The 21,442-nt window shown below is 40.8% G+C and overlaps 3 protein-coding genes across 3 annotated transcripts; 1 reads left to right on the top strand and 2 right to left on the bottom strand.

Moving 5' to 3' along the window:
* Positions 1-1,067: 1,067 nt before the first annotated feature.
* Positions 1,068-7,154, top strand: LOC119746227 (phospholipid scramblase 1-like). Its single transcript, XM_038223045.1, has 8 exons — positions 1,068-1,212; positions 1,550-1,627; positions 2,374-2,450; positions 3,469-3,599; positions 3,934-4,054; positions 5,230-5,332; positions 6,375-6,433; positions 7,103-7,154. The coding sequence occupies exons 1-8, from the start codon at positions 1,080-1,082 to the stop codon at positions 7,145-7,147; spliced, it is 747 nt and encodes a 248-aa protein (XP_038078973.1). The 5' UTR covers positions 1,068-1,079; the 3' UTR covers positions 7,148-7,154.
* A 2,460-nt stretch (positions 7,155-9,614) lies between these two features.
* LOC119744530 (UDP-D-xylose:L-fucose alpha-1,3-D-xylosyltransferase MGP4-like) lies at positions 9,615-14,328 on the bottom strand. The gene is made up of 3 exons (XM_038220491.1): positions 14,197-14,328; positions 12,723-12,811; positions 9,615-11,474 (listed from the first exon to the last, which is right to left on the bottom strand). The coding sequence occupies exons 2-3, from the start codon at positions 12,790-12,792 to the stop codon at positions 10,642-10,644; spliced, it is 903 nt and encodes a 300-aa protein (XP_038076419.1). The 5' UTR covers positions 12,793-12,811; positions 14,197-14,328; the 3' UTR covers positions 9,615-10,641.
* Positions 14,329-15,683: 1,355 nt separating this feature from the next.
* LOC119745466 (cationic amino acid transporter 2-like) lies at positions 15,684-19,273 on the bottom strand. The gene is made up of 3 exons (XM_038221825.1): positions 17,548-19,273; positions 17,173-17,281; positions 15,684-16,515 (listed from the first exon to the last, which is right to left on the bottom strand). The coding sequence occupies exons 1-3, from the start codon at positions 19,228-19,230 to the stop codon at positions 16,433-16,435; spliced, it is 1,875 nt and encodes a 624-aa protein (XP_038077753.1). The 5' UTR covers positions 19,231-19,273; the 3' UTR covers positions 15,684-16,432.
* Between the last annotated feature and the right edge of the window lie 2,169 nt (positions 19,274-21,442).

The following is a 21,442-nucleotide window of genomic DNA, read 5'->3' as shown; positions in this document are numbered from 1 at the left end:
AATTAGATATGCAACGCAGTGATACCCGTACCCCCTCGCGCGGACTACCGGTATCGAATGGGTAGCCGCCGTTTTGTTCGAAGATATCAAAATTTACACCAACGGTTAGTTTCACATAAAACGGCCACGCCCCCATTGCTGTAAGATTCCCAAGACGTACGCTAGTATAGTGCGAGAATTAAAGTTAAAAAAAAAAATTGTGTAAGGGCACTCTACAACAATGCAACCATCGCGTTCGATCACTGACGTCTTGGCGAATGCGATTCCTCACTCTTGAAGTCGGGCATCTGGTGATTGGTCACAAGTCATCATAAGTCAATCACAAGTCAATCACAAGTCAGTCACAAGTCAGTCACAAGTCATTCCCTCAGTTATTTAAATTCAATGCTGTCAAGTTAATATTTTATAGGGCGGCCTTTGTTAACGTTTTTCCTATTTACTTTGGACCATACTGTGTGACTAGATATCTTTGTGATTCATCACAAGCGCAAGCACGTCGACTACAGCACTCATGCAGACTTATAATTCATGTATACAGGGTGAGTAAACAAAAACCAACCAAACCCAAATGGCGGAACCATTGATTTAGTGAAGTTCTGCATGTTAGCACTTTCAAAATGTAGGATATGAAAGCCGAATTTATAAGCTTTCTTTTAGTATAAGAATCATTCAAATCATGCACTCGTGTACTTTTCAAGTTACGGAGTTTTAAACACAACCACCGTTTTAAGGTTCTGTCCACGGATCACAAAAAAGGTGTGCGTTCTTTCAGCAGAACGAAAACGATTCATACACATATCCTTGTAAAATTTGTTTTCGTTTTGCTGAAAACACTGAACTTTTTGTGATTCGTGGCCAGAACCTTAAAACGGCGGTTGTGTTTAAAACTCAGTAACTTGAAAAGTACATGAGTGATTTGACTGATTCTTGTACTAAAAAAGCTTAGGAATTGGGCTTTCATATCCTAGAGTTTGAAAGTGCTACATGCAGAACTTCACTAAAACAATGGTCCCGTCATTTGGATTTCGTTATTTTTAATCACCCTGTATTTCCGTTATCAGGTTATTGGTCAGCAGCCTATGGGCTACGCGCAGCCAGGGCAGATGCAGTGGATGCCCCACCAGCAACCAATACCCGGCTGTCCACCTGGTCTAGAATACCTGACCCAGATTGATCAGCTTCTGGTCCATCAACACCTTGAACTCTTCGAGAGTAAGTTCGCAAAAAAAAATTGTAAATACATAAAACTACAGATCCAACCCTATAGTCGTTGCTCCCAAATCAAATTCTAGGAAGTATTCATCCAGTTCCTTCCGACGCACAGCATCACCATGCACTTCTTACTTGTATCACGTTTTCAATTGATTATAAGCGTGACATCAAAACCTGACTCTCTACTTAAGTTACTTAGATTTACTTTTTGATCCCGTATTTGTGTAGCCGTCGCCTTGAGTGGCCCTATGAGAGAGATTAACAACTTATTTGACATTGCCTATTTCCCCATATACAAATGAAATCACGAGCTTCAATCATCCTATTTTCCATACAGTTCTGACCAACTACGAAACAAATAACCGGTACCAAGTGAAGAACAGCCTTGGCCAGCAGATTTACTTCGCTCATGAAGGTATTTGAGACACTCATCAACTCACAAGCATTTGTTTCAAAGACTGGGGACGCATGACGAAAAATCCTGAATTAGGAACACCATTTGTCACTATAGGTGGCGCCGTTCATAGGAGAAACATTTATTGACGAATCCGGGCACACCATCACTGCAAACACACACACGTACGTTTGTTTATGGTGTAAATAGAGGATTTGTTTTCCTCTTCCTTTTTCCTTTGTTTGTACTTCAACCTTTTTGCAACAGCTGTCATTGGTTTTGTACACGTTTTCGAACATAGGAGTCCTCGATTCGGTTTCTGTCCTCGATTCATCGATGATGTTGCACTTAAGTGTCCTCGATTTACACCATAAACAAACGCCAAGCCCCTCCGATGGCAAAAACATTTTGTAAGCTATTGTGAAAAAAGTACTGCTAAATGGCGGATTATCTGAACACAAGATATCTTATAAGATATTTTCTTTCGCAAATAGAGGGAGCCTCCGTATTAAAATTGACAGCATGCCTTGATGGAATTTTTGTTCTTCTGTCAGTGACCATAATGTGCATGCCTTAGTTGGTAAGAGAATGGTTTGCGGACTTCTCCTCCCTTTGCAGGGTCAAAACTGACATGATTGATATTGCTTTTGGTGCTCAGTGCAAAGATAAGGACAGTGATCCGACAAACAACTAGAATTTTGCAAATATTAAAAAATTAGATTTCACATCAATATTATTCTTACAATTATTGTGGTGAATATTTTCAGAATCCAACTTCTGCGTGCGGCAGTGCTGTGGAGGCAAGCGTGGATTTATGATGCACATTACTGACAATAGTAACCAGGTAGTATCTCCATAGGAATACAAAGGGCATATTTAAATATTGATACCATTGATTATTATAATTCAAACATCTTTGCCAGATACATCAAAGTCGACTTGAATTCTTCTTAGATTAGATTTAGATTTAGATTTAGATTTAGATTTATTTCCGTGCTTTCTGACACATAGTAGTAAACCAAATAACTAAATATAAATGAAGTAAACAATTCAAAGGAAATAAATAAACTGAAATAATTAAATGAAACTTCAATAAATTAAATCAATATAAAATCTGAAAAAAAATACAAAAGAAGCCACGGAGGCATTTTCTTGAAGCGAAGCTTGTACAGAAATGCCTTGTGCAAATAACTTATAATCCGAAAAAACAAAGAGATTCACGAGAAACGTACACAATGACAAAAACATGGACTAAAACAATAACGAGACTGCAGCGAACAAACCAAGACAAGAACACACAAACACACAACTATACAAATTGTTGAAAACAATAAACATGGTGAGGAGAGGGAAGACTAAAAACCTTAGCAAATAGCCAATGAGATCAAAGAAGCTGCGTTACATAATTTGAGATTAAGATCCTCTTATAATTTCGTTGAATTGGCCAACGGACGACTGGCTTCGAATGGATTTGTCCAAAGTATTCCAAAGACGCAGGCCATAGTATTTCAAAGTGCTCAGGGAATGAGTTGTGCGAGTGAACGGTAGGAATAAATTGTGCTTATTGTGACACCTAGTAGAATATCTGTGAGTATCTCGGACTGAGGTAAAGAAAGAAGAGAAGGAATGAGGAAGAAGATTATTAACAAATTTAAACATAAAAATACCCGTGTGGAGTTGATTAATGTCAGTTAGTTTGAGCGTGTTTAGTGATGTTGATCTTCAACGGAGAACGTGCAGAGCTGACAAAAAATGCTGAGCAGAAATCCTACATGTACTCAACATGTTTAGAGAAATAAACGACGGAAGAAAACTAGACGTGCCGCTGCTTCAATTTTCTATTGACTCAACATTTGTTGCAGGAGGTGCTTCGGTTGAACCGTGAGTTTAAGTGCTGCGGTGGCTGTTGCTGGTGCGCCAATTGCGACTGCGTGGCCGCAGACATTTCCGTGGAGGCACCAGCCGGCAACGTCATCGGTTACGTCAGACAGTCGTAAGTTTAACACATTCTCAGCAAAACAAATATTCTCTTCCAAGTTTAGAACCGAAATATGCCTAATTCGATGCAGGTATCATCAAGGTCGTTGGAAATACCAACACCAACTACACGATATAAATCCATTATTAGCAAATTGCGATATCGAATCAGGATACAGGAAGAAAGTTTCCTATCCAGGGCTTACTATTGGAAATGAGGTTGGAAAAAAAGTAAGCAGGTTGCCGAACTTGCTTATTATGTGAATGACAAAAATACTTACACAGTATAGTAAATGAATCAGTTACAAATAAAAATAATGTGTTTTGTGTTGCTTTGTTGTTGTGAATAGGCAAAGTTGGTGGTATCCAAACTACGACATTCTTAACGTGGCAAAAGAGAAGGTTTTGAAGATTAAAGGTCCCTTCTGGTTCTGCCAGAACGTCTGCTGCACCGATGATATCGACTTCAACGTAAGAATCTCTCTCTAATTCGGGCGATTCACAATGCAGTGCGCCACCAAGAGTTTGCCACAGAGACTCAGTTTTTCAAGTTTACGGTCGACAAAACATGGACTATTTGAATGAGTGCCGGTAGACAACTTGAGCTCATATGTCATAGATTGGGGCATAGCGTTCTGTCGCCTTACAAAAAAACACCATATTGATAACAAGAAAAGAAATGAGAAACAAATCCTCAAATCATACGCTTACGAAACCGCTGACCGAAAATACTAACAATTTCAAATGTCCCGCGCTGCGAATTTGTCGACCATCTCCCACAATGCACTGGGGGGAAAATGAACTCTCCGTGGCAAACTCTTGGTGGCGCACTGCATTGTGAATCGCCCGAATAGACCGGGGAAAAGAGGTTTTCAGACAACAACTTATATGAAGCCCCAAATTGTCCGTTTGTTGTTATCAAATTGCCCCGCTTGCGATTTTGTTTTCCTCAATACCACACAGTGACTATGAAAAAGAGAATTACGAGGAGGGCGCTATACATTTGAGCGAGTTCCTGCTGTAGTCTATTGGATACTACTTTGGATTGAACATCCGTTAGGTCACGGTTCCAATCCCACTGAAAAGGTTTTTTAGTCACTTGGAACAATTTTCTTGTGGTAATTTCTGGTTCGTAGGATTTTCGTTTCTCGGTGAAAGATAGTCCGAGAACCTGACTTGCAACGCAATGTGCTTCGATATACACCCATAGCAAATGTGTGGCACTGAAAAAAATATCGCGTCCCGCTCACAAAGCGGCGCAAAGAAATTGACCCTGGCCACGACGGGAAAGTAGTCTGCGGAACAGATATTCACGTGATCAGAGAAACCACGCGCGCAAGCCAATGGGAGACGACTTTAGAAACTGTGACGCCAATTCGAGCAGAAATGTGGACTAAGCTGTTTATGGTTCAATTTGATTGCCAATTTTTGGTATTAAATACAACAACGGTAAGCAAAAACCCGCTGATTGGTCAGTATCTCGAGGTCGAGACGCAGTCTTGTTCTGCATTCACTAATCGCCGAATCTGCTCGCATATCATAGACCCTTGGCAGGCAGGAAAACCCACTTGCAAACAAAGCGTGACGTCATTGTGTCTCAGGTCTATGCCAACCTCTTTATTCTGATAATGCCCTTCCATCCCAAGGTCATGAGCCCAGACTTGAGCACGGAGATGGGTAAACTGAGCAAGCAGTGGGGAGGGATCATCAAGGAACATTACACCAACGCCGACAACTTCGCCATCTCCTGTAAGTACCGTGACGGAAAGTGAGCTTAGAACCAGTTTATTTGTGACGCCATGCGTATAGTATTAATGGTTAATCCATGGTGTGTTAGTTACTGGGCGGAGTTCGAGGAGCTCCGTTAGTTGTTGCACATTACGTGATTGGTTAACAAGTCCCATAGGTTCAGTACACGCACGTGTTTGTAAACGTGCATGCAAAGACTGAATGTTCAAACGTTTTGGTTTTGGGAATGTTCTAGGATTGCTTCGATTGATCGTTTAAACCCAGAAAATCCTGTTTCTATGTAACTGCTCCAGCGATCCGTGTGCCTCCCTTGAACCACGAAACTGCAATTTAAGGGCATGTCGAGCTACGAGCGACCTGTGCGTCCACTGAGCCACTTGCCAGCCTCCCTTGTGCTTCCCCTGTGCAACCTACGACCATGGTGGCTCAAGGGTTGCCGTGGTCGCCGAATGGTGGCACATGTACAGCGGTCGCCATATCGTCGATCAATGCACGCTATTGGTCGGCCAAAGGAGGCACAAGGGAGGCAAAAGGGAGGCAGAAATATCGCCCAGATTGACGGTAAAATTTGCAACAGAACGGATCTTTTATGTGGCGATCATTGGCCGACCATTGTGCATCCATTCTGCAACCACGGCAATGCTTGTGCCTTCCTTCTGCCTCATTATGAGCCACCTTTGAGCAACCAACCTCCTCGGCGACCTTTTTGCGACTGATTTGGAACATGCTCAAAAATTTGCGGCAACAGTTGCGTCCATGGCAATGTCTGAACATCCTTTGTACCACCTTTGAACGACCTAGGCAACCATGATCAGCCTCCTTTGAGCCTCCAACGGCGACCTGGCCAGTTTTATGGTCGCACAAAGTACATAAAAAAGCCTCATATTTATTAAGGTAATGTTGACTTGAATTTTACTTTAAAAAAAAATAATAATAAGAGCATTTCATTTCATATAATTCTAGGTTGAAATTCCCCCATCATTTCACAAAATATGTTTTTTTTAATTGTTTATAAAATGACTTTTTCTTTTTCCATCTAAAGTTCCGATGGACTTGACTGTAGAGATGAAGGCTTGCCTTTTAGGAGCTGTTTTCTTGGTTGTGAGTAGGATTCCAATATCTTCAAAGTTGAAATACAAACGACACAATGCGCCTACCATTTAACAACATCATTAACAGCAGTAAGGTATCCAAGTGCTGTTTATTTTCCTAATGAGATTTCCGATCAGCAAAAGAAAATAGCCCATTCTCGACTACAAAATTGGGGATAAAAGCTCAATTGCACTCTTTAGTTATTCTACAGGGTGAGTAAAAAAACAATGGTCAGGACCATTGTTTTAGTGAAGTTTTGCATGTAGGACTTTCAAAATCTAGGATATGAAAGCTCAATTCATACAAGAATCATTCAAATCACTTATGTACTTTTTAAGATACAGAATTTTAAACACAAACACCGTTTTAAAGTTCTCCCCACGGATCACAAGAAGTTCAGTGTTCTTTCAGCAAAACGAAAACAAATCACATAAGGATGTGTGTGATCCGTGGACAGAACTTTAAGACGGTGGTAGTGTTTAAAACTCCGCAACTTGAAAAGTACATAAGTGATTTAAATGATTCTTCTACTAAAAGAAAGCTTATGAATTGGGCTTTCATATCCTAGATTATAAAAATGATACATGCAAAACTTCACTAAAACAATGGTCCCGACATTTGGGTTTCGTTTTTTTTTTGACTCACCCGGTATTTTTTTTGTTTTGATAATTTTTCCAGGATTTTATGTATTTTGAGAAGCCCAAGAGTAAGAATAACCGCTAAACTGGAGGCGCTGAATAACATGTGAGTAAAGTTTTCCCACTATCCTTTTCCTTAGTGTCAATGACCATTTCAATGTGTATGTTGCCTTTCTTGCCAACAGGCATATGCTGTCTTTTTCAGATTTTTTTTTTTTTGGGGGGGGGGGGCGTACCAAGAGGGAGCTTAGACCTTAAAAATCCCACCTCCTCGTACATTCGCCGTATTATTCACATTTTGTTTCAATGTGAATAAGAAACAAAATGTTTCTTTTAAGATAGTCGATCGCAGAAACAAGCTAATTGAGGCCGGTAAGAGGTGTACAAGATCGAAGTACAATCGTATTAACAAAAGTACTTCTTACTACGGATGAGAGATGCCTTAAGGCGTTGTAACTCTTTCAATGGCTGACTGTAGATTGTAAATACAAACGTTTCTGTCTGACATATCGTCAGTGACACCACGAAGTAACACCCAAGTGGACCTGAGTTCGCGCTACGCGCGCGTATTTTTGAACAAAGCGATTTTCGTTTTCACGAAGTAACACTTATGTACAATGTGCACTGAATCGGTCATTTTCGTTTTCACGAAGTGGCACTCGTGTACACTGTGGGATGAATCGGTCATTTTCGTTTTCAAGAAGTAACACTCATTTACAATATGCGCTGAATCGGTCATTTTCGATTGCACGGAGTGACACACATCTTTTTTCCCACCAGTTTGAAGGCTTTTGATTAAAATTGTCTGTAATCCTACACGAATAGGTATTAATTACATTCTTGTCAAACGTTTTAAAACGCTTTAATCCAAATAGTATCCGTAACATTAACAGTGTGAAAGCGAAAATCGTTCCCGCCGGTGTCTGACTTGACTGACATTATGTGTCACTTCGTGAAACCAATTATTTGTCATTTTGCAGTTTTCACGAAGTAACACTGAAGTGGACTTTGGGTGTTACTTCGTGGTGTCGGTGACGATATTTTGTTGGTACATTTTTTCAGTGACTTCAAACACCTGCCAGGAAGCAACACCCTTTTCTCTGCGGTACGATGAGATGTGAAAGATGACGCTCATGGAAAATCTAGGTCATTGTTAAAGAGTAGTAAATATTAAGGGACCTAAATATTCATCTTTACGCTCGTTTGTGTTGGTGAAGACGCTACTGCTGTCTTATAATGTATATTGGAAAATATGGTTTGTATATGTTGTTTGAAATTAAATTGTACAAATAATGTATTTTATTCATAATAATAACTTTATTTTCTGATGGTAGCCATGTCACCTCCACGATGATTTTCAATGGGCTGTATCATCATTAAAAAAACATAGAATATAACGAGGATTAAAATCCATTACAAAGAATAACTAACAGAGAAAAATTCATTAGATTAAGTTATTTAGATTAAATTATTTTAACTTTCAGCAATGTAATACCTTTGGCTTTGTTCTAGGCAGTTACATGAGTATGAGGGCGCGGTAAGGGCATTAAACGGAAAGTATTTCCCAAAAAATCTGAGTTCAAAAACCAAAGTTTCATGTAGAATTGAGCCGTGTTCCAATTGGGTACTACTTCGAAGCGAAGGCTTTGGGTTTATTTTTTCCTTACTGTTGTGGCAGCCTTTTGGCACATACTCAATACCGACGTTAAGCACGCACGCATACTGAAACTTGTATTCTTGTGGAGACATTTCTTTGTTCTCGTGTACTACAGTTTTCGAGTTTGAAAGTACAGTTTAAAAATGCTTATTTTAACCAGAATTAATTTCTTTGGCTGAATTTGGACTTAATATCCCTTTTCTAAACTCTACCAGGGATCAACATATGCAACGGATCAACATATCTTGGAAATTCCTAGTTTTTGAGTAAAATCCATATATCGATTTCGTGAAAACCTTGTGGAGACGTAGAAATTGCCCTGTGGAGACGTATACAATCTTTTGTTCCCTATTGTGTGCATGTCTCCAGAGGGCACGGTGTATCAGATCGTGTGTGTGCCATGCAGCAATTTCAACTACCAGATAGTAGCAAATCTGAAAATTACAAATAGATAATGCAAATGTTGTATATTCCCGCTAAGTGTAGTCTTCTCAGGTTGAACGCAGAGTTTCAAGCAGTGCATGTGTGCCCTTGATTTTTTTGCAGTGCATTTTTTTTGGGGTGTGTGTATCTGTATATTGTTTGTTTTTGCTGGCTGGTCCGTGATTTTTTTTTTTTTTATATTTTAAGTGTTTTTATGTACCCCGCATTTTACTGTTTACTATTTTTAGTGTTTTCTGTATTTGTAATTTTGAATGAATTTTTCTGTATAATTGCTGGGCACCTCTGGAAAACAGTGTACCACTGAGAGGTTTCCCCAGGGTAAATAAGAAATAAATAATAAATAATAATAAAACAAGCAGTCAGACGAGAGACGTAAATGACAAACCATCGGTAGAAGCTGAACAAATATTAAGATCTATGCTATACTCTATAATTTTATTGTATTAGATAAAACAAACAAACAAGTCCGTATACAATCTATGTATGCGAGGCGACATAATGAATGTTAAATTGGACACAGTTCGAGAAAGCGGTAAATATAACGTTCCTCATTGACTAACATAGCTACCAGACCTGCAGAAAGTCCGTAAATAATTTTATTATTTAGCGAACTACAGCATGTCTGCACCCTGACAGTTAAAGAAAATCCTTTATGTATATGTGCAGATATAATACAGAATTACCGTGCATCTTGATTGTAATGAAGAAGAGCCTTGTCGAATCCAACTGTAAAATTGATAAAGTGAGAAGTACATTATTATAATACTAATTTTAAACAATTATCATGTACATGCTTCACAGCGCCTACAAAGAATATATTTATAACAAGAAATCAAAATGTGGAAAATGCCTGCGGTGAGTTTTTTCTTCTCATTATTTACTGGTTTTAAAGGGCCCATAAACACGCTAACGATGTTCATAATTTAAACATGCTAACCCTTTATTAACCCTCTTGTATGTAGCCTATTTCTGCATTTTCTCTTCGTAGTTCTCCAAGGGCGAATCCAGAACACACAATTTCTATTTGGGGGTGGGCCCAAACAATTTTGGTCGCCAAAAAATGGGTGAAAAAATTACGGCGTGGGGTTCGGTATCATAAAGGCCCCGAAAAAAATAGATTCTAGATGTTCTGTGGTGCGATCTGAGGCAATTATGACCGTTATGACGCCACGTTTACGACGTCACTTAAAAAAATTAATAGAATGGGTTCGGGTTTTTTTGGAGGGGCGCAATGACCCTCGTTGTGCCCCCCCCCCCGATCCGCCCATGAAGTTCTCTGGAAAGTCGACTGCGTTCTGACAATACATTGACGACAAAAAGTCTAACTTTGATTTGTTGTCAAATGGCATGTTAATTCTATTAACTCAGTTTCTTGAGATTTGCAAAGGATAATTAATTCCGTGTGAAAAAAATTCACCTTTTAAGTTTATGTTTTTTTCCCAAGTATGTTAAGGCAGTTTAACGACCTTAACATAATTTTAAACTAACCACCATCCAAGTTTCTTTATCTTCTCCACTTTGGAATCAAGTTCATGAAGGAAATTGAAATGCATTACAATCGTTTGGTTAATGTGTTCGTCTCTCCACCCAGGGACACGATAGTACAATTTACCGTCCGGATACTTGACAGGATCCAGTGTCTTCATTTTCAACCCCCCGGTGACATTCTTATCTAGCTCCCTGTTGATCAGGCTGTTAAAAACAAATTGATCTAAGGTATTCTTATCTGTTGTATCTAACAATTTCACCCACTCCCTTACCAGGCTGATTGTGTTATTTGTTGGGCGATAATAGACAAAACCAGCACAAAATAAAGGCGTTTTGGGACGATCCACCTCGTCATGCGCAGCAATATCAAAGTCCCCCTTGAAATCGTCATCGTTGAACGGATTTTTGCGCCAAAACGTATCGGCGTCGGCAAATAGCACATCATAACCCTTCTCAAGAAATTCCAGTACATACCGTGGACGTCGTTTAACAAATTGTTGGTACTGGTGTTCCTTAGTTTTCACCTTGAGGTTCTCAGAGGAAGTCATTCCCGCTTTGGTTTTCTGCACAATCAATCCCTGGTGGAATTTCGTCAGGTTTGTCATGTATTCGTAAGACTGCTCGTCTTCGGCGATAACGGTTACGTTGGGAAAAGACGGGGTTCGAACTAGCTGGATGCTTGTCAGCATGTTTTCGGCCATTTCTAAGTAGGCCGCGTTCGTTGTAGTGAGCACCATTCTTGCGCATGGGCCAAACGTCGGCTTGAAAGTTAGACGGGTCTCCGCCAAATGGACAGATGACGCCAAGTACATCGTCGAATAGGCTGTAAAATAATGTGATACAATAAAAACAGTTTTTTATACCAAACATTGTGTAACACTGTTCAATCTTTTTCATACAAATTGTGGGTGATCCCACCAACGTTTATGATCAAATAAGTCTCATTTATTGTGTTAACAGATAATCTGTATAGTTTCTTTTTGTAATGTATTAAAATCAGGGATTAAATTGAAATGTTGACTATGCCGCACGTGAGTTCTGTCCATACTCAGGATGCAGTGTATTATGACATCGCTACAAGTCCATCAAAAGTTCGGTCACATACATATCAATTCAGAAGTCCTGCATCAAGTGAAAGGGACCAAAATGCTAAAATGAAATTCACTTTGGGATTGACTTGTGATCAACTCGTCAGTAATAAACTAGAGGACTTTTGATAGAGTCGACTACAGCCGAGTGGGTGTCTCTGATGAGGAGAGAGGATAAATTGATTATGCGTAGCATGTGTTACACCTGAAAAAGGTATACCAACGGATAATGTACACTCTAAAGGTCCCGGGTCAGACTTGACCCGGACAAGGGTCATGTGGGGCCTGGCCCTTTTCCGGGTCAAAAAATGACACTTTTCCTGGGTCACAATTAAACTGTGTGACTCATTTTCCAGGTCATTTTGTGTTACAACTGAAAATGTAGTAACCAACGGATAATGTACACTCTAAAAGTCTCGGGTCAGACTTGACCCGGAAAAGGGTCATGTGGGGCCTGACCCTTTTCCGGGTCAAAAATGGCACTTTTCTGGGTCACAATTACACTGTGTGACTCATTTTCCAGGTCATTTTGACCCGAGAAAGTGTCCATGTTGACCCAGAAAAGTGTCATTTTTGACCCGGAAAAGGGTCAGGCTCCACATGACCCTTTTCTGGGTCAAATCTGACCCGGGACTTTTTAGAGTGCATCACCAACCGAAAATGTTACACAAATTGACTGATACTTTGTAGTAAAATGTACATGTACTACAATGTCAAACATTTACTGATGGTGTAGTAACATTTACTACAGTATCCGTCATTTTTTGTTACATGGAGCGAAAGCTGATAATAAGCAGGACAGGACAAACTCTTATCAGTTCTAAGTAACCACTTAGCGACAGTAGTTATTGCCCATGGTGTTACCGCAAACCGAAAAAGATAACCTCTATCTTCAACCAACCCTCCATCTCCAGAAACCCGACACTTTGAAAAGAAACCAACTACAAACTACTAAATTTTCGAAGTTATGTAATGTTACTTACCAATATAAAGAATGCACATGGAAAAGGTAAGGTACCAAACAACCAAAATTTTGCCTCGAATTTTCGCCATGATGACTTCGTTCACTAAACTATGTGAAAATTAGATAGAAACAAAAGAGAATATCAGATGCTCGGCTATACAGGTTAAGTTAAAAAAGGGTGACCCAAAATGTATACTTTTGCTTCTTAAAAAACAAAACAATCGAACCTGAAACACCGATGAAGATTAACTTAAAAGAGCATGTTCTTCCACTCATCCGAAATAAAAAGAAAAACTGAAATTGATCCATACTGTCAGAAGTTGTGCACATGATGGAAGTTGTCCATCGAATGCCATTTCTTTGTAAAAAAAAAAAAAGATCCCTTTTGTAGTCTTGATGTAATAGTGATATTGTGAGAAGTATGTTTTGTGTAAAAATGTTGTGAGAAATAAACGGAGTAGTGTAAGAGAAAAAAAAGAAGGTTTTTCAAGTCCATTCCGCGAGGATCCGTCGCGCTACAGAACCACGACTCTCATTTGTATTCATTCAGATGCGAGTTTATTCATACAGCTACAAATGCGAGTAAATCCTAAAGAAACTGGTTGTAATGCAAATGCCAGTTTTTATTCATACGAACTATGGTATTTTTTGTACTGTGTGATCTTGGTTAATATTAATTTTTCGCGATTAACATTAATAAATGCAGTAATTATTGCGCAAAAGTACGTGCTTTTATATTTTCAGCCTTGAAATAAGACCAGTAACTATTTGAAAACAGAATATTTAAGGGGAAACAAGCAATAAAGAGCATGTTTAGAAACGCTTTAGTAGGCCTACAATTAATTAATTTTGCTCATAGTCCTAAGAAAATGGTCCGACCAAAAATGGCAATATTTTCATACTTTTTAACCCCCCCCCCCCCCACAACAAAAAGAACCAAAAAAAAAACGGTCGGCGGGCATTTTTCTTTACAGTGTGGGGCAATTCCATCCGGCCGGTCTATTTGAGGAGGGATTACCCCCCCCCCCCGGATTTTTTTTTAGAAAATCATGCACAAATACACGGCAAATGCCTAAAAAAAACCCGCATTATGACACTTGAGAAATCTTAATTGTATTGAACCTCCATTCATTCATTTAATGTTTGTTTGTGTTTCCTCAAATCAATAATGGCGCATGGAAGAAATATCATTCTTTTAAGCCACTTGTCAAATTGACAAAGTTGAATGTTCAAGTTGATGTTGATTTTTAAAGGTCATCAATGCCTACATTCGCATGATTTTTATTTCCTAGAACACCCTTGTTGGGCCTCGCCCAAAATGACTATGAGCAAGAGAAATACCGGACGCCTTTCGCAACAAACTTGTCACAACGAACGCGACACAAAGAAAGCAAGCGGTTATCTCTCATAACGTGTGGCCGGTTGGAGATGTAAACAGATTATGATGGCCAGCTGGACCGACGAACAAATAATATGATTTTTGAATGTCTTACCTTTCAACGTGCTAGTCAGAAGCCTGGTGGTTTGGTCAAAACAATGATCAGTGAAACGATGATCCGTTTGTTATGACTTCGCCGGCCAAAACCAGTATCCGGTTCGTTAATGTGACGTCACTTTAGTTTAAACCACGCCCACTGGTCATTCAGTACTACTGGAACCAATGGAACCGGAAGCTAACGCAAGTGTGTATCCAATGGGCGCTAGTAATCAATGGTGCGCGCGCGTGTATGACGTTTTTACTCACGAACCGGATCACTGACTTGACTTGCTGGTACGGTGGCCCTCAACGAACATGTTCGAGGTCGAAGTACAACATGCATATGTTTTTACCAGGAGGTCAGAGACTGAATTAAACTAAAGCTAATACAACTAAACTAAACTCTTTGATCTTTGACAGGAACGGTCGCGAGGAAATTGAATTAACAGAGACCAGAAACAAACGTTCAGATTTTTAAACAAACAAACCAAAAACAAAAACCCAAAGAATTTATTCACAAGAACAGCAAAGACCAATAACCAACCAACCCTAGAATCAAAACTAAAGACTTAAACCAAGTTTAAACCTTGAGCCAAAAAAAATAGAAACGAACAGCAAAGACTTAGAACCAATACAGTGTGAATTAATTAAGTGGACTTTAGAGTACACTCTGACAAAAATCAATGACTCCATCAACAGCAGACAAACTTTAAGCAGAACACACTCCAGTTTTACATAGGAGGAACATACTGTACAAACAACATGTACAGGGTGAGTAAAAAAAAAAAAGAAACCCAAATGTCGGGACATTTATTTTCGTGAAGTTCTGCATGTAGCACTTTCAAAATCTAGACTGATGAGATCCCAATTTATAAACGATCTTTTAGTACAATAATCATTCAAATTACTCATGTGCTTTTCAAGTTATACGGCATTTTAAAAACCACCATTTTAAACTTATGTCCACGGATCACAAAAATGGCGTGGGTTCTTTCAGCAAAACGAAAACAATTCACACAAATCCGTATGTGAATAAGCCTATGTAGGCCTACTGAAGACGTTGCACTTTGATACATGTGCACTTTCCTATGGAGCCAGTGGGGGACCACGGTCCACTGAGCACCATAGGAAAGCACACACGTAAACAAAGTGTGACGTCATCAGTACAAAGGCTTATTGTTGTGATTTTATTCTGGTTTATTATTAAAAACAAAATATATTGTACACAACAGCATAAATGCTGACAATTACAATATTTACAAAATCAGGCTATAAGTTCATATCGTCACAGTTACAGTAACATTTAAAAGGGAGAAACTAACAAACAGACATGATACACAGCATAAAATTCACACACCAAAGGTGAAAATTTACATTCCATACAACAGATGATTTTGAAAAAAACAAACAGGTAAAAAGTTTCACACAAACCATTTAGATCACCAACACAAACACAACCCTTAACCCCCCCCCACACACAACACAACATCAAACGAGCAAACACACCCAACAAACAACTAAACAACAACAAACAGACATGCATTACATGTATAAACATTGCACACATCACATTTTACATTACATAAAAGTCCTTTCAGTTACAATTAGATTAAAAAGAGAGAACCAAACAAACAGACATGATATACAAGGCATTCAATTATTCACACACACCGAAGTTTACATTTACGATCCCTATAGATACAAGTAGTTTAAAAAGAAAAAGAGAAATTGATAAAATACAAACAAGCAGGCAACAAACAAACAAGCATTACAATAACCCAACAAAAGCACAAATAGAAAAAACTGACTACAGCGACAAGCCAAATAACAAACCAGAACAATGACAAACCAGTGGAAAATGGAAATTGTAGGCATCTGTAACTGTAGGCAAGAAGTTTCCCACTGAATCAGTACATGAGTCAGTGAGTGCACTGCTCCAGTCGTAGTCGACTATCCACTGCCCAAACGAACGCACAGAAGAATCTCCGTAGGGTCGAAAGCTTGTTGCGCCCTTCTTTTGTTGAGGGAGTTCACAGACCGCCGAGAGGAGGACACAGCAATGATCATTAGCTCCCAGAGGTGGGAGTCTCTCAGGTTCCTTGAACAGGACAGGAAAATTGGTGAAAATCTTGTCCAGGGTAGCATTACCACGAGTAGGGAATGAAATCAGTTGTGTCATGTGATGTTGTGATGATGCTTTCAGATCCCCCAAGAAGTCAAACGTTCTACCGCTGGTCCGGTAAAGCCACTGCTCAATTGCCGTTGAGATTGCTGTCTTCACACTTCGTTGCTGCCAAGCTGTGTTTTATTCCGTAAAGCAAATATATTAGCAGTCCTAAGAGAAAAAAAAAAGAGAGAAAATTTTGTTTGGTATCCGAACACTCATTTGAAATAGTTGTATGCCCCGTGAAACGTGTGGTTCAATATCAAAGCTGTGACGTCAAACACCCATCAGCAGTTTTCGGTAAAAGCGGAGTAAGAAATTTCACGATTACCTGGGAAGAACATAGTCTACAGGAAGTCTCACAGCAGCATCTGTCATTTCACCTATGTCGTCATAATGATGGTCCACATACTAACATAAGTGGTCCACATATACTACCCACCAAGTTTCATGACCATCGGACCTTCTCGTTAAATGTGTACATGTGTTTTACGAGACGGCAACCCATCCAGGGGTAATAGAAATATTCTCAGGAATAAACGCCGGCCTGATGTGCCATATTTGCTCTTCACCGACTTGACTTTACTACTAATTTGCAATTTTGTTTAAAGGGGGCGATGACCTGCAGACAGAACTGCGGCGGTAGCCAGCGGCAAAGTCAGAGGGATATTTCCTTCTCCAGTGTTGCATCCAATGCACTGGCTTTCCACGTTGGTATATGGAGATCATTGGTTTGCATGCAGTATGCCTTGTTTTTCCAGTAAACAATTATTATAAATGTTCGCCTTTAAGCAAGAGTGCGAAGTACATGTTTCGATTCCTTCTTACCGAAACACATCCAAATCAGAATTGTGACAAAGGCGAGGCCGTCCAGTTGAAAGATAAGAATGATGTCACACAGTAAGGCAACTAGCGGTAACCATGGCATCAAAGGAATCTGGGGGATAATTGCCAAAATTGGATTGGTATTATAACAGTATAACAGACTGTTGAAAGCAGTAATCGTTAGTCATTTTATGTCCTTGATTTGGTCCGTATGGCTGTGTTTTCTGGTGTCGTGAGTCGTGAACAAAAGGGAAAATCATATGTGTAGGGCAACATTTGAAAATTGGTACAGGCCTATATTGGTCAAAATGTTCCATTGTGCACGGGTTAAAAAAACATTAAATGGGAGTCTCATACTTTAAACGATAAAGTACTTACTTTAAACGATATGTCCGCATCATACTGAGGTACAAACAACAGAGGACAGCATGCCACGACAGAAACACCGCCGCTCACAATGATCCCGAATACAACAGCGCCCTCAAGCTGCTTAAATGCATCCATCTTGTAGGTCAACAGCGCCACCAAGACGATCCCGAACATCACATGTAAACCAAGTGAAGAAATCACGGTTCTCCTTGGGTGGCGTCTAATCGTCCGAAGTATGAAAGAAATTGGCTTTGGGATGAATTGAGCATTTGCCAGGCAGTCAAGTATCCCGTGTGTGACGGTGCCGCTTCCGTTGCTTTGAGGGTCGATCAGTGCATTCGATTCGGTGACCATCTGGTCGTGTGGGTTCATTTCGGTCATCTCATCACGGCTGGTTCCGTTTTCAGTATCCTCATCTCTGCCGTCCATGGATACATAGCCACTCCGTGCACGGGGACTGTAGCGCAGAATGACTACAGCAGAACAAACTACTGCAAACTCCGTCAAATACAAGAGAGATATGACATTAATCACACTCGCAAAGTCCATCACTACACTGAAAATGACGGCCAGGGATGTTCCAAACATGGTGGCCCAGATAGGGGTCTTGGTTCGCTCGTTGGTTTTGGCAAGCAGGGCAGGGAGCAGCCCATCACGTGACATCGGGTAGACGAATCGAGACAGACAGTAAGAGTGAGTCAAAATTCCTCCCGTCATACTGCTGATGGCACCGAGGGATACGATATACCTCAACCAGTCAACACCGATCATTCCGAAAGCTGACGCAAACGAACTTTTTGGTTGGATATCTTTGTAGTCGCTTAAGACGGTGAGCGACAGAGTGGCAGCAATGAAAGCTGAGAATGACACCCCGAAGGCATTGATGAGGCCGATGGGAAGGCCTCTGCTGGGGTTATGGGCTTCTTCAGAGCTGAGCGCGATCGCCTCAAATCCACAGAACCCTACAGATGCTGCCACTGCACCTTTCATGACACCAGAGAAGCCAAAAGGGAAAAACCCGTGCTTTGTAAGCAGTGACAAGTCTGCATAGACCATGGAAACCACGAAAACCAAAGCAACAACGACCATGTTCAGAACCACCAAGATAGTGTTGCCAGTGACAAAGATGTCCACACCCCACACGACAGGGATACTTCCGAGAAGTATCACAACACCGGCTGTGAAATCTGGAAAGTTGGTAAGAAGAGGTGCGTCCCATTCCTCGCCCTGGAGAACAAATTCAATGGTGAAATTTCGTATGTGGCCTCCGATAACGTCGTCGAAATAGGCGCTCCATCCTTGCGCTACATACACGAGGGACATGACTCGTGCTGCTATGGCATTCCAGCCGACCAAGAAGGCGACCAGTTCTCCGAGTGACGCGTATGCGTAGACGTAGGCTGCTCCCGTCTGCGGTATCTGTCCTGCACACTCTAGGAAGCAAAAGCCGTTCAGCAAAGCTACCAGTCCGGCAATGAGAAAGGACAGAACAGCCGCCGGTCCCGCCATCTCACCGGCTATTTCTCCGGGAAGGATGTAGACCCCAGAGCCTAGCATTGCTCCTATGCCAACGAAGGTTAGGTCGGCAGCAGTAAGGCATCGCTTAAGCTGGCTTGAGTTCGATTCCTTAAGAGTCCCTCGTCTTCTGAAGAAGGAGCTGCAAATGTCAATGCAGCTCTGAAGCATTGCCATGGCGGAGCTCTGTAAATACCGACCTTAACTAAATGAAGAAAGAAAATATAGGTATAGCGTTTGTGTCATTAATGGAACACGAGCTTTTGGAAAAGACCAAATTCCCAACTAAAATTACCTGCTTTTAGGATTGTACTCTTGTGGCTGCAAGTGTAAGTTACATAAAAAAGTTGTTGTAAAACACGCTAGAGGATATAATCTTTGTCATGGGTTTTGCCGTCCACTTCGTATGTAACAATACACGTACCGGTAGCCTATTAGGGTTGGGCGCAACGTGTGATCCGCACTTTCGTCTTGAATCGCTACAAGTTATAGTATGTTAACAATATGTATGTGAAAGTGTTCTCCGTGCAATTTTGAGACTTTTGTTCAGTACTTATCTTCAGCTACAAACATTGTTGGACAAACGTTGCATGAACAAAAAAACAACCTTGAAATTGTTTGTGATTCGTTAATATACACTCTAAAAAGTCCCGGGTCAGACTTGATCTGGAAAAGGGTCGTGTGGGGCCTGACCCTTTTCCAGGTCCAAAATGACACTTTTTCGGGTCAAAAATGACACTTTTCGGGTCAAAATGACCCGGACATGTAGCATCAAATGGTTATTTTGACCCAGACCTGTGTGTTCTTTTTTGACCCCAAAAAGGGTCAGACACCACATGGCCCTTTTCCTGGTCAAGTCTGACCCAGGACTGTTTAGAGTGTAGGCCTATGCGTCTTCGCGATGATGTAAATCGCAAGTCCAATCCAATAGTCCAGCACAGTTTGGGAATTGAAAGGATTGATATCCGTTGCAGAGCATGGACTTGGAACTGTGGATTCGTGCCGGAATGGACTCGGCCTCGCTTCGTCCCTGCTCAGAATCTACACTGAGTTGTGTCTGTGCACCTTCAACGAACAGTTTCTCCGAAATTTGCATCTGCTAACTTTGCTGACAGTCTGTCTAATATGACAAGGCTGATCTAGTTGTAGTAAAAAGTGGGTGATCAAGAGCAATAGCTGCATTGTTGTGTTGCGCACTTGCATAAGGGGCGGGCCATTTATGTCAATTATAGACCTATAGGACCGCCCCCTGATAACTCTGCCTGAATCGGTCCGGTGTAGCGTGAATATCCGACTCCATGAAATGTGGACTCATTGGTAGTACTGCGCACGCGTGAGTACGATACTATGCTATTTAATCGTTTCGGGAGGGTGACCTGTCACGTGCGAGGGATCAACCAATAATAGGGAAATAGGGGTCCGATTTTCAAAGGAGTCGGATTTTCATGTGACACCAGTACGGCCTGTTACCGATGACATTGAACTGGCAGCATAACGGCTGACGGTACAAAGCCAGTATCGGCGTGATCCTGGCCGTGAAACGGCCATCGTTTTACGGTGTGCCGTTGCCAGCCTGTACCAAGCCAGTATTGGGCCGATTGCGGTATGTTTGCTGGGAATGAGAGTTTAAAAAATGCATGTAACAATAAGAATTGAGGTTTATAATAAAAAAAGGTCGAACAATCTCCACAATACCAACACTCTGTCCATCCCTCGATCATGTGTCGAGCCAATTAACCGATACAAGATAAGCGCATTCCCATTCTTATTATCTCCGCAGAGTGACCAAGTTCCAGTTTGCGATCAGGTGACCGAATTTTTTGAATAAAAAAAAATTGAGGGCCAATGACGGTCACCTTCCATCTAATCCTCATTCAACCATTGCCAAATAAGCTGGTTCAATGAACTTTGCAGCCAGGGCTTCACCCAGGCCGTGTCAACAAACTTTCGACCAGGCCTCCTGCCAAGTCTCATTGAAACATTTATAAACTCCTGTAACTTGACACAGCCATCTCCCTTCATAGCCGCAAACCACAGCCGCCAGTCAATTATCTTTCAAGTTCACTATCTGGCAACTGCCTGGACACTGTCTGGCACGTGGCTTTTTGTTGTTTTGACATGAAAAGGGTCTTGCGTACGTAGTGCGGGGAAGTACCTGTAGCCCAAAGGGCCCCCGTTGGCGAGTTCTGATAAACATTTTTTTAGTAAACGCTGCGCAGGGTAAACCTTTTGTCCAGCCAGAGAAGGCTCCGATCAGTGTTATGCCCTGTGTTTCTACCGTTGAAACACTCCAATAACGACTGGTGAAAGAGATTAAAACTACGTTCGCGATGATTTTAACATGCATTTCCATCGACTTTTCATCGACTTTTCTTTGAAATTATGATTT

This window comes from Patiria miniata, unplaced genomic scaffold, assembly GCF_015706575.1.
Source record: "Patiria miniata isolate m_02_andy unplaced genomic scaffold, ASM1570657v1 HiC_scaffold_7, whole genome shotgun sequence".
NCBI lineage: Eukaryota > Metazoa > Echinodermata > Asteroidea > Valvatida > Asterinidae > Patiria > Patiria miniata.
The sequence above is the reverse complement of the archived record's forward strand: the minus strand, read 5'-3'. Positions and strand labels throughout refer to the sequence as shown.

Coding starts and splice junctions, on each gene's coding strand:
- LOC119744530 (XM_038220491.1), bottom strand. CDS start 12,792: ATGGCGAAAATTCGAGGCAAAATTTTGGTTGTTTGGTACCTTACCTTT. Junction 11,475..12,722: donor CATGTGCATTCTTTATATTG/GTAAGTAACATT, acceptor ATTATTTTACAG/CCTATTCGACGATGTACTTG.
- LOC119745466 (XM_038221825.1), bottom strand. CDS start 19,230: ATGGCAATGCTTCAGAGCTGCATTGACATTTGCAGCTCCTTCTTCAGA. Junction 17,282..17,547: donor ATGCGGACATATCGTTTAAA/GTAAGTACTTTA, acceptor ATTATCCCCCAG/ATTCCTTTGATGCCATGGTT. Junction 16,516..17,172: donor TCTGATTTGGATGTGTTTCG/GTAAGAAGGAAT, acceptor TTTTTCTCTTAG/GACTGCTAATATATTTGCTT.
- LOC119746227 (XM_038223045.1), top strand. CDS start 1,080: ATGGGCTACGCGCAGCCAGGGCAGATGCAGTGGATGCCCCACCAGCAA. Junction 2,451..3,468: donor TTACTGACAATAGTAACCAG/GTAGTATCTCCA, acceptor CATTTGTTGCAG/GAGGTGCTTCGGTTGAACCG. Junction 5,333..6,374: donor CGACAACTTCGCCATCTCCT/GTAAGTACCGTG, acceptor TTCCATCTAAAG/TTCCGATGGACTTGACTGTA.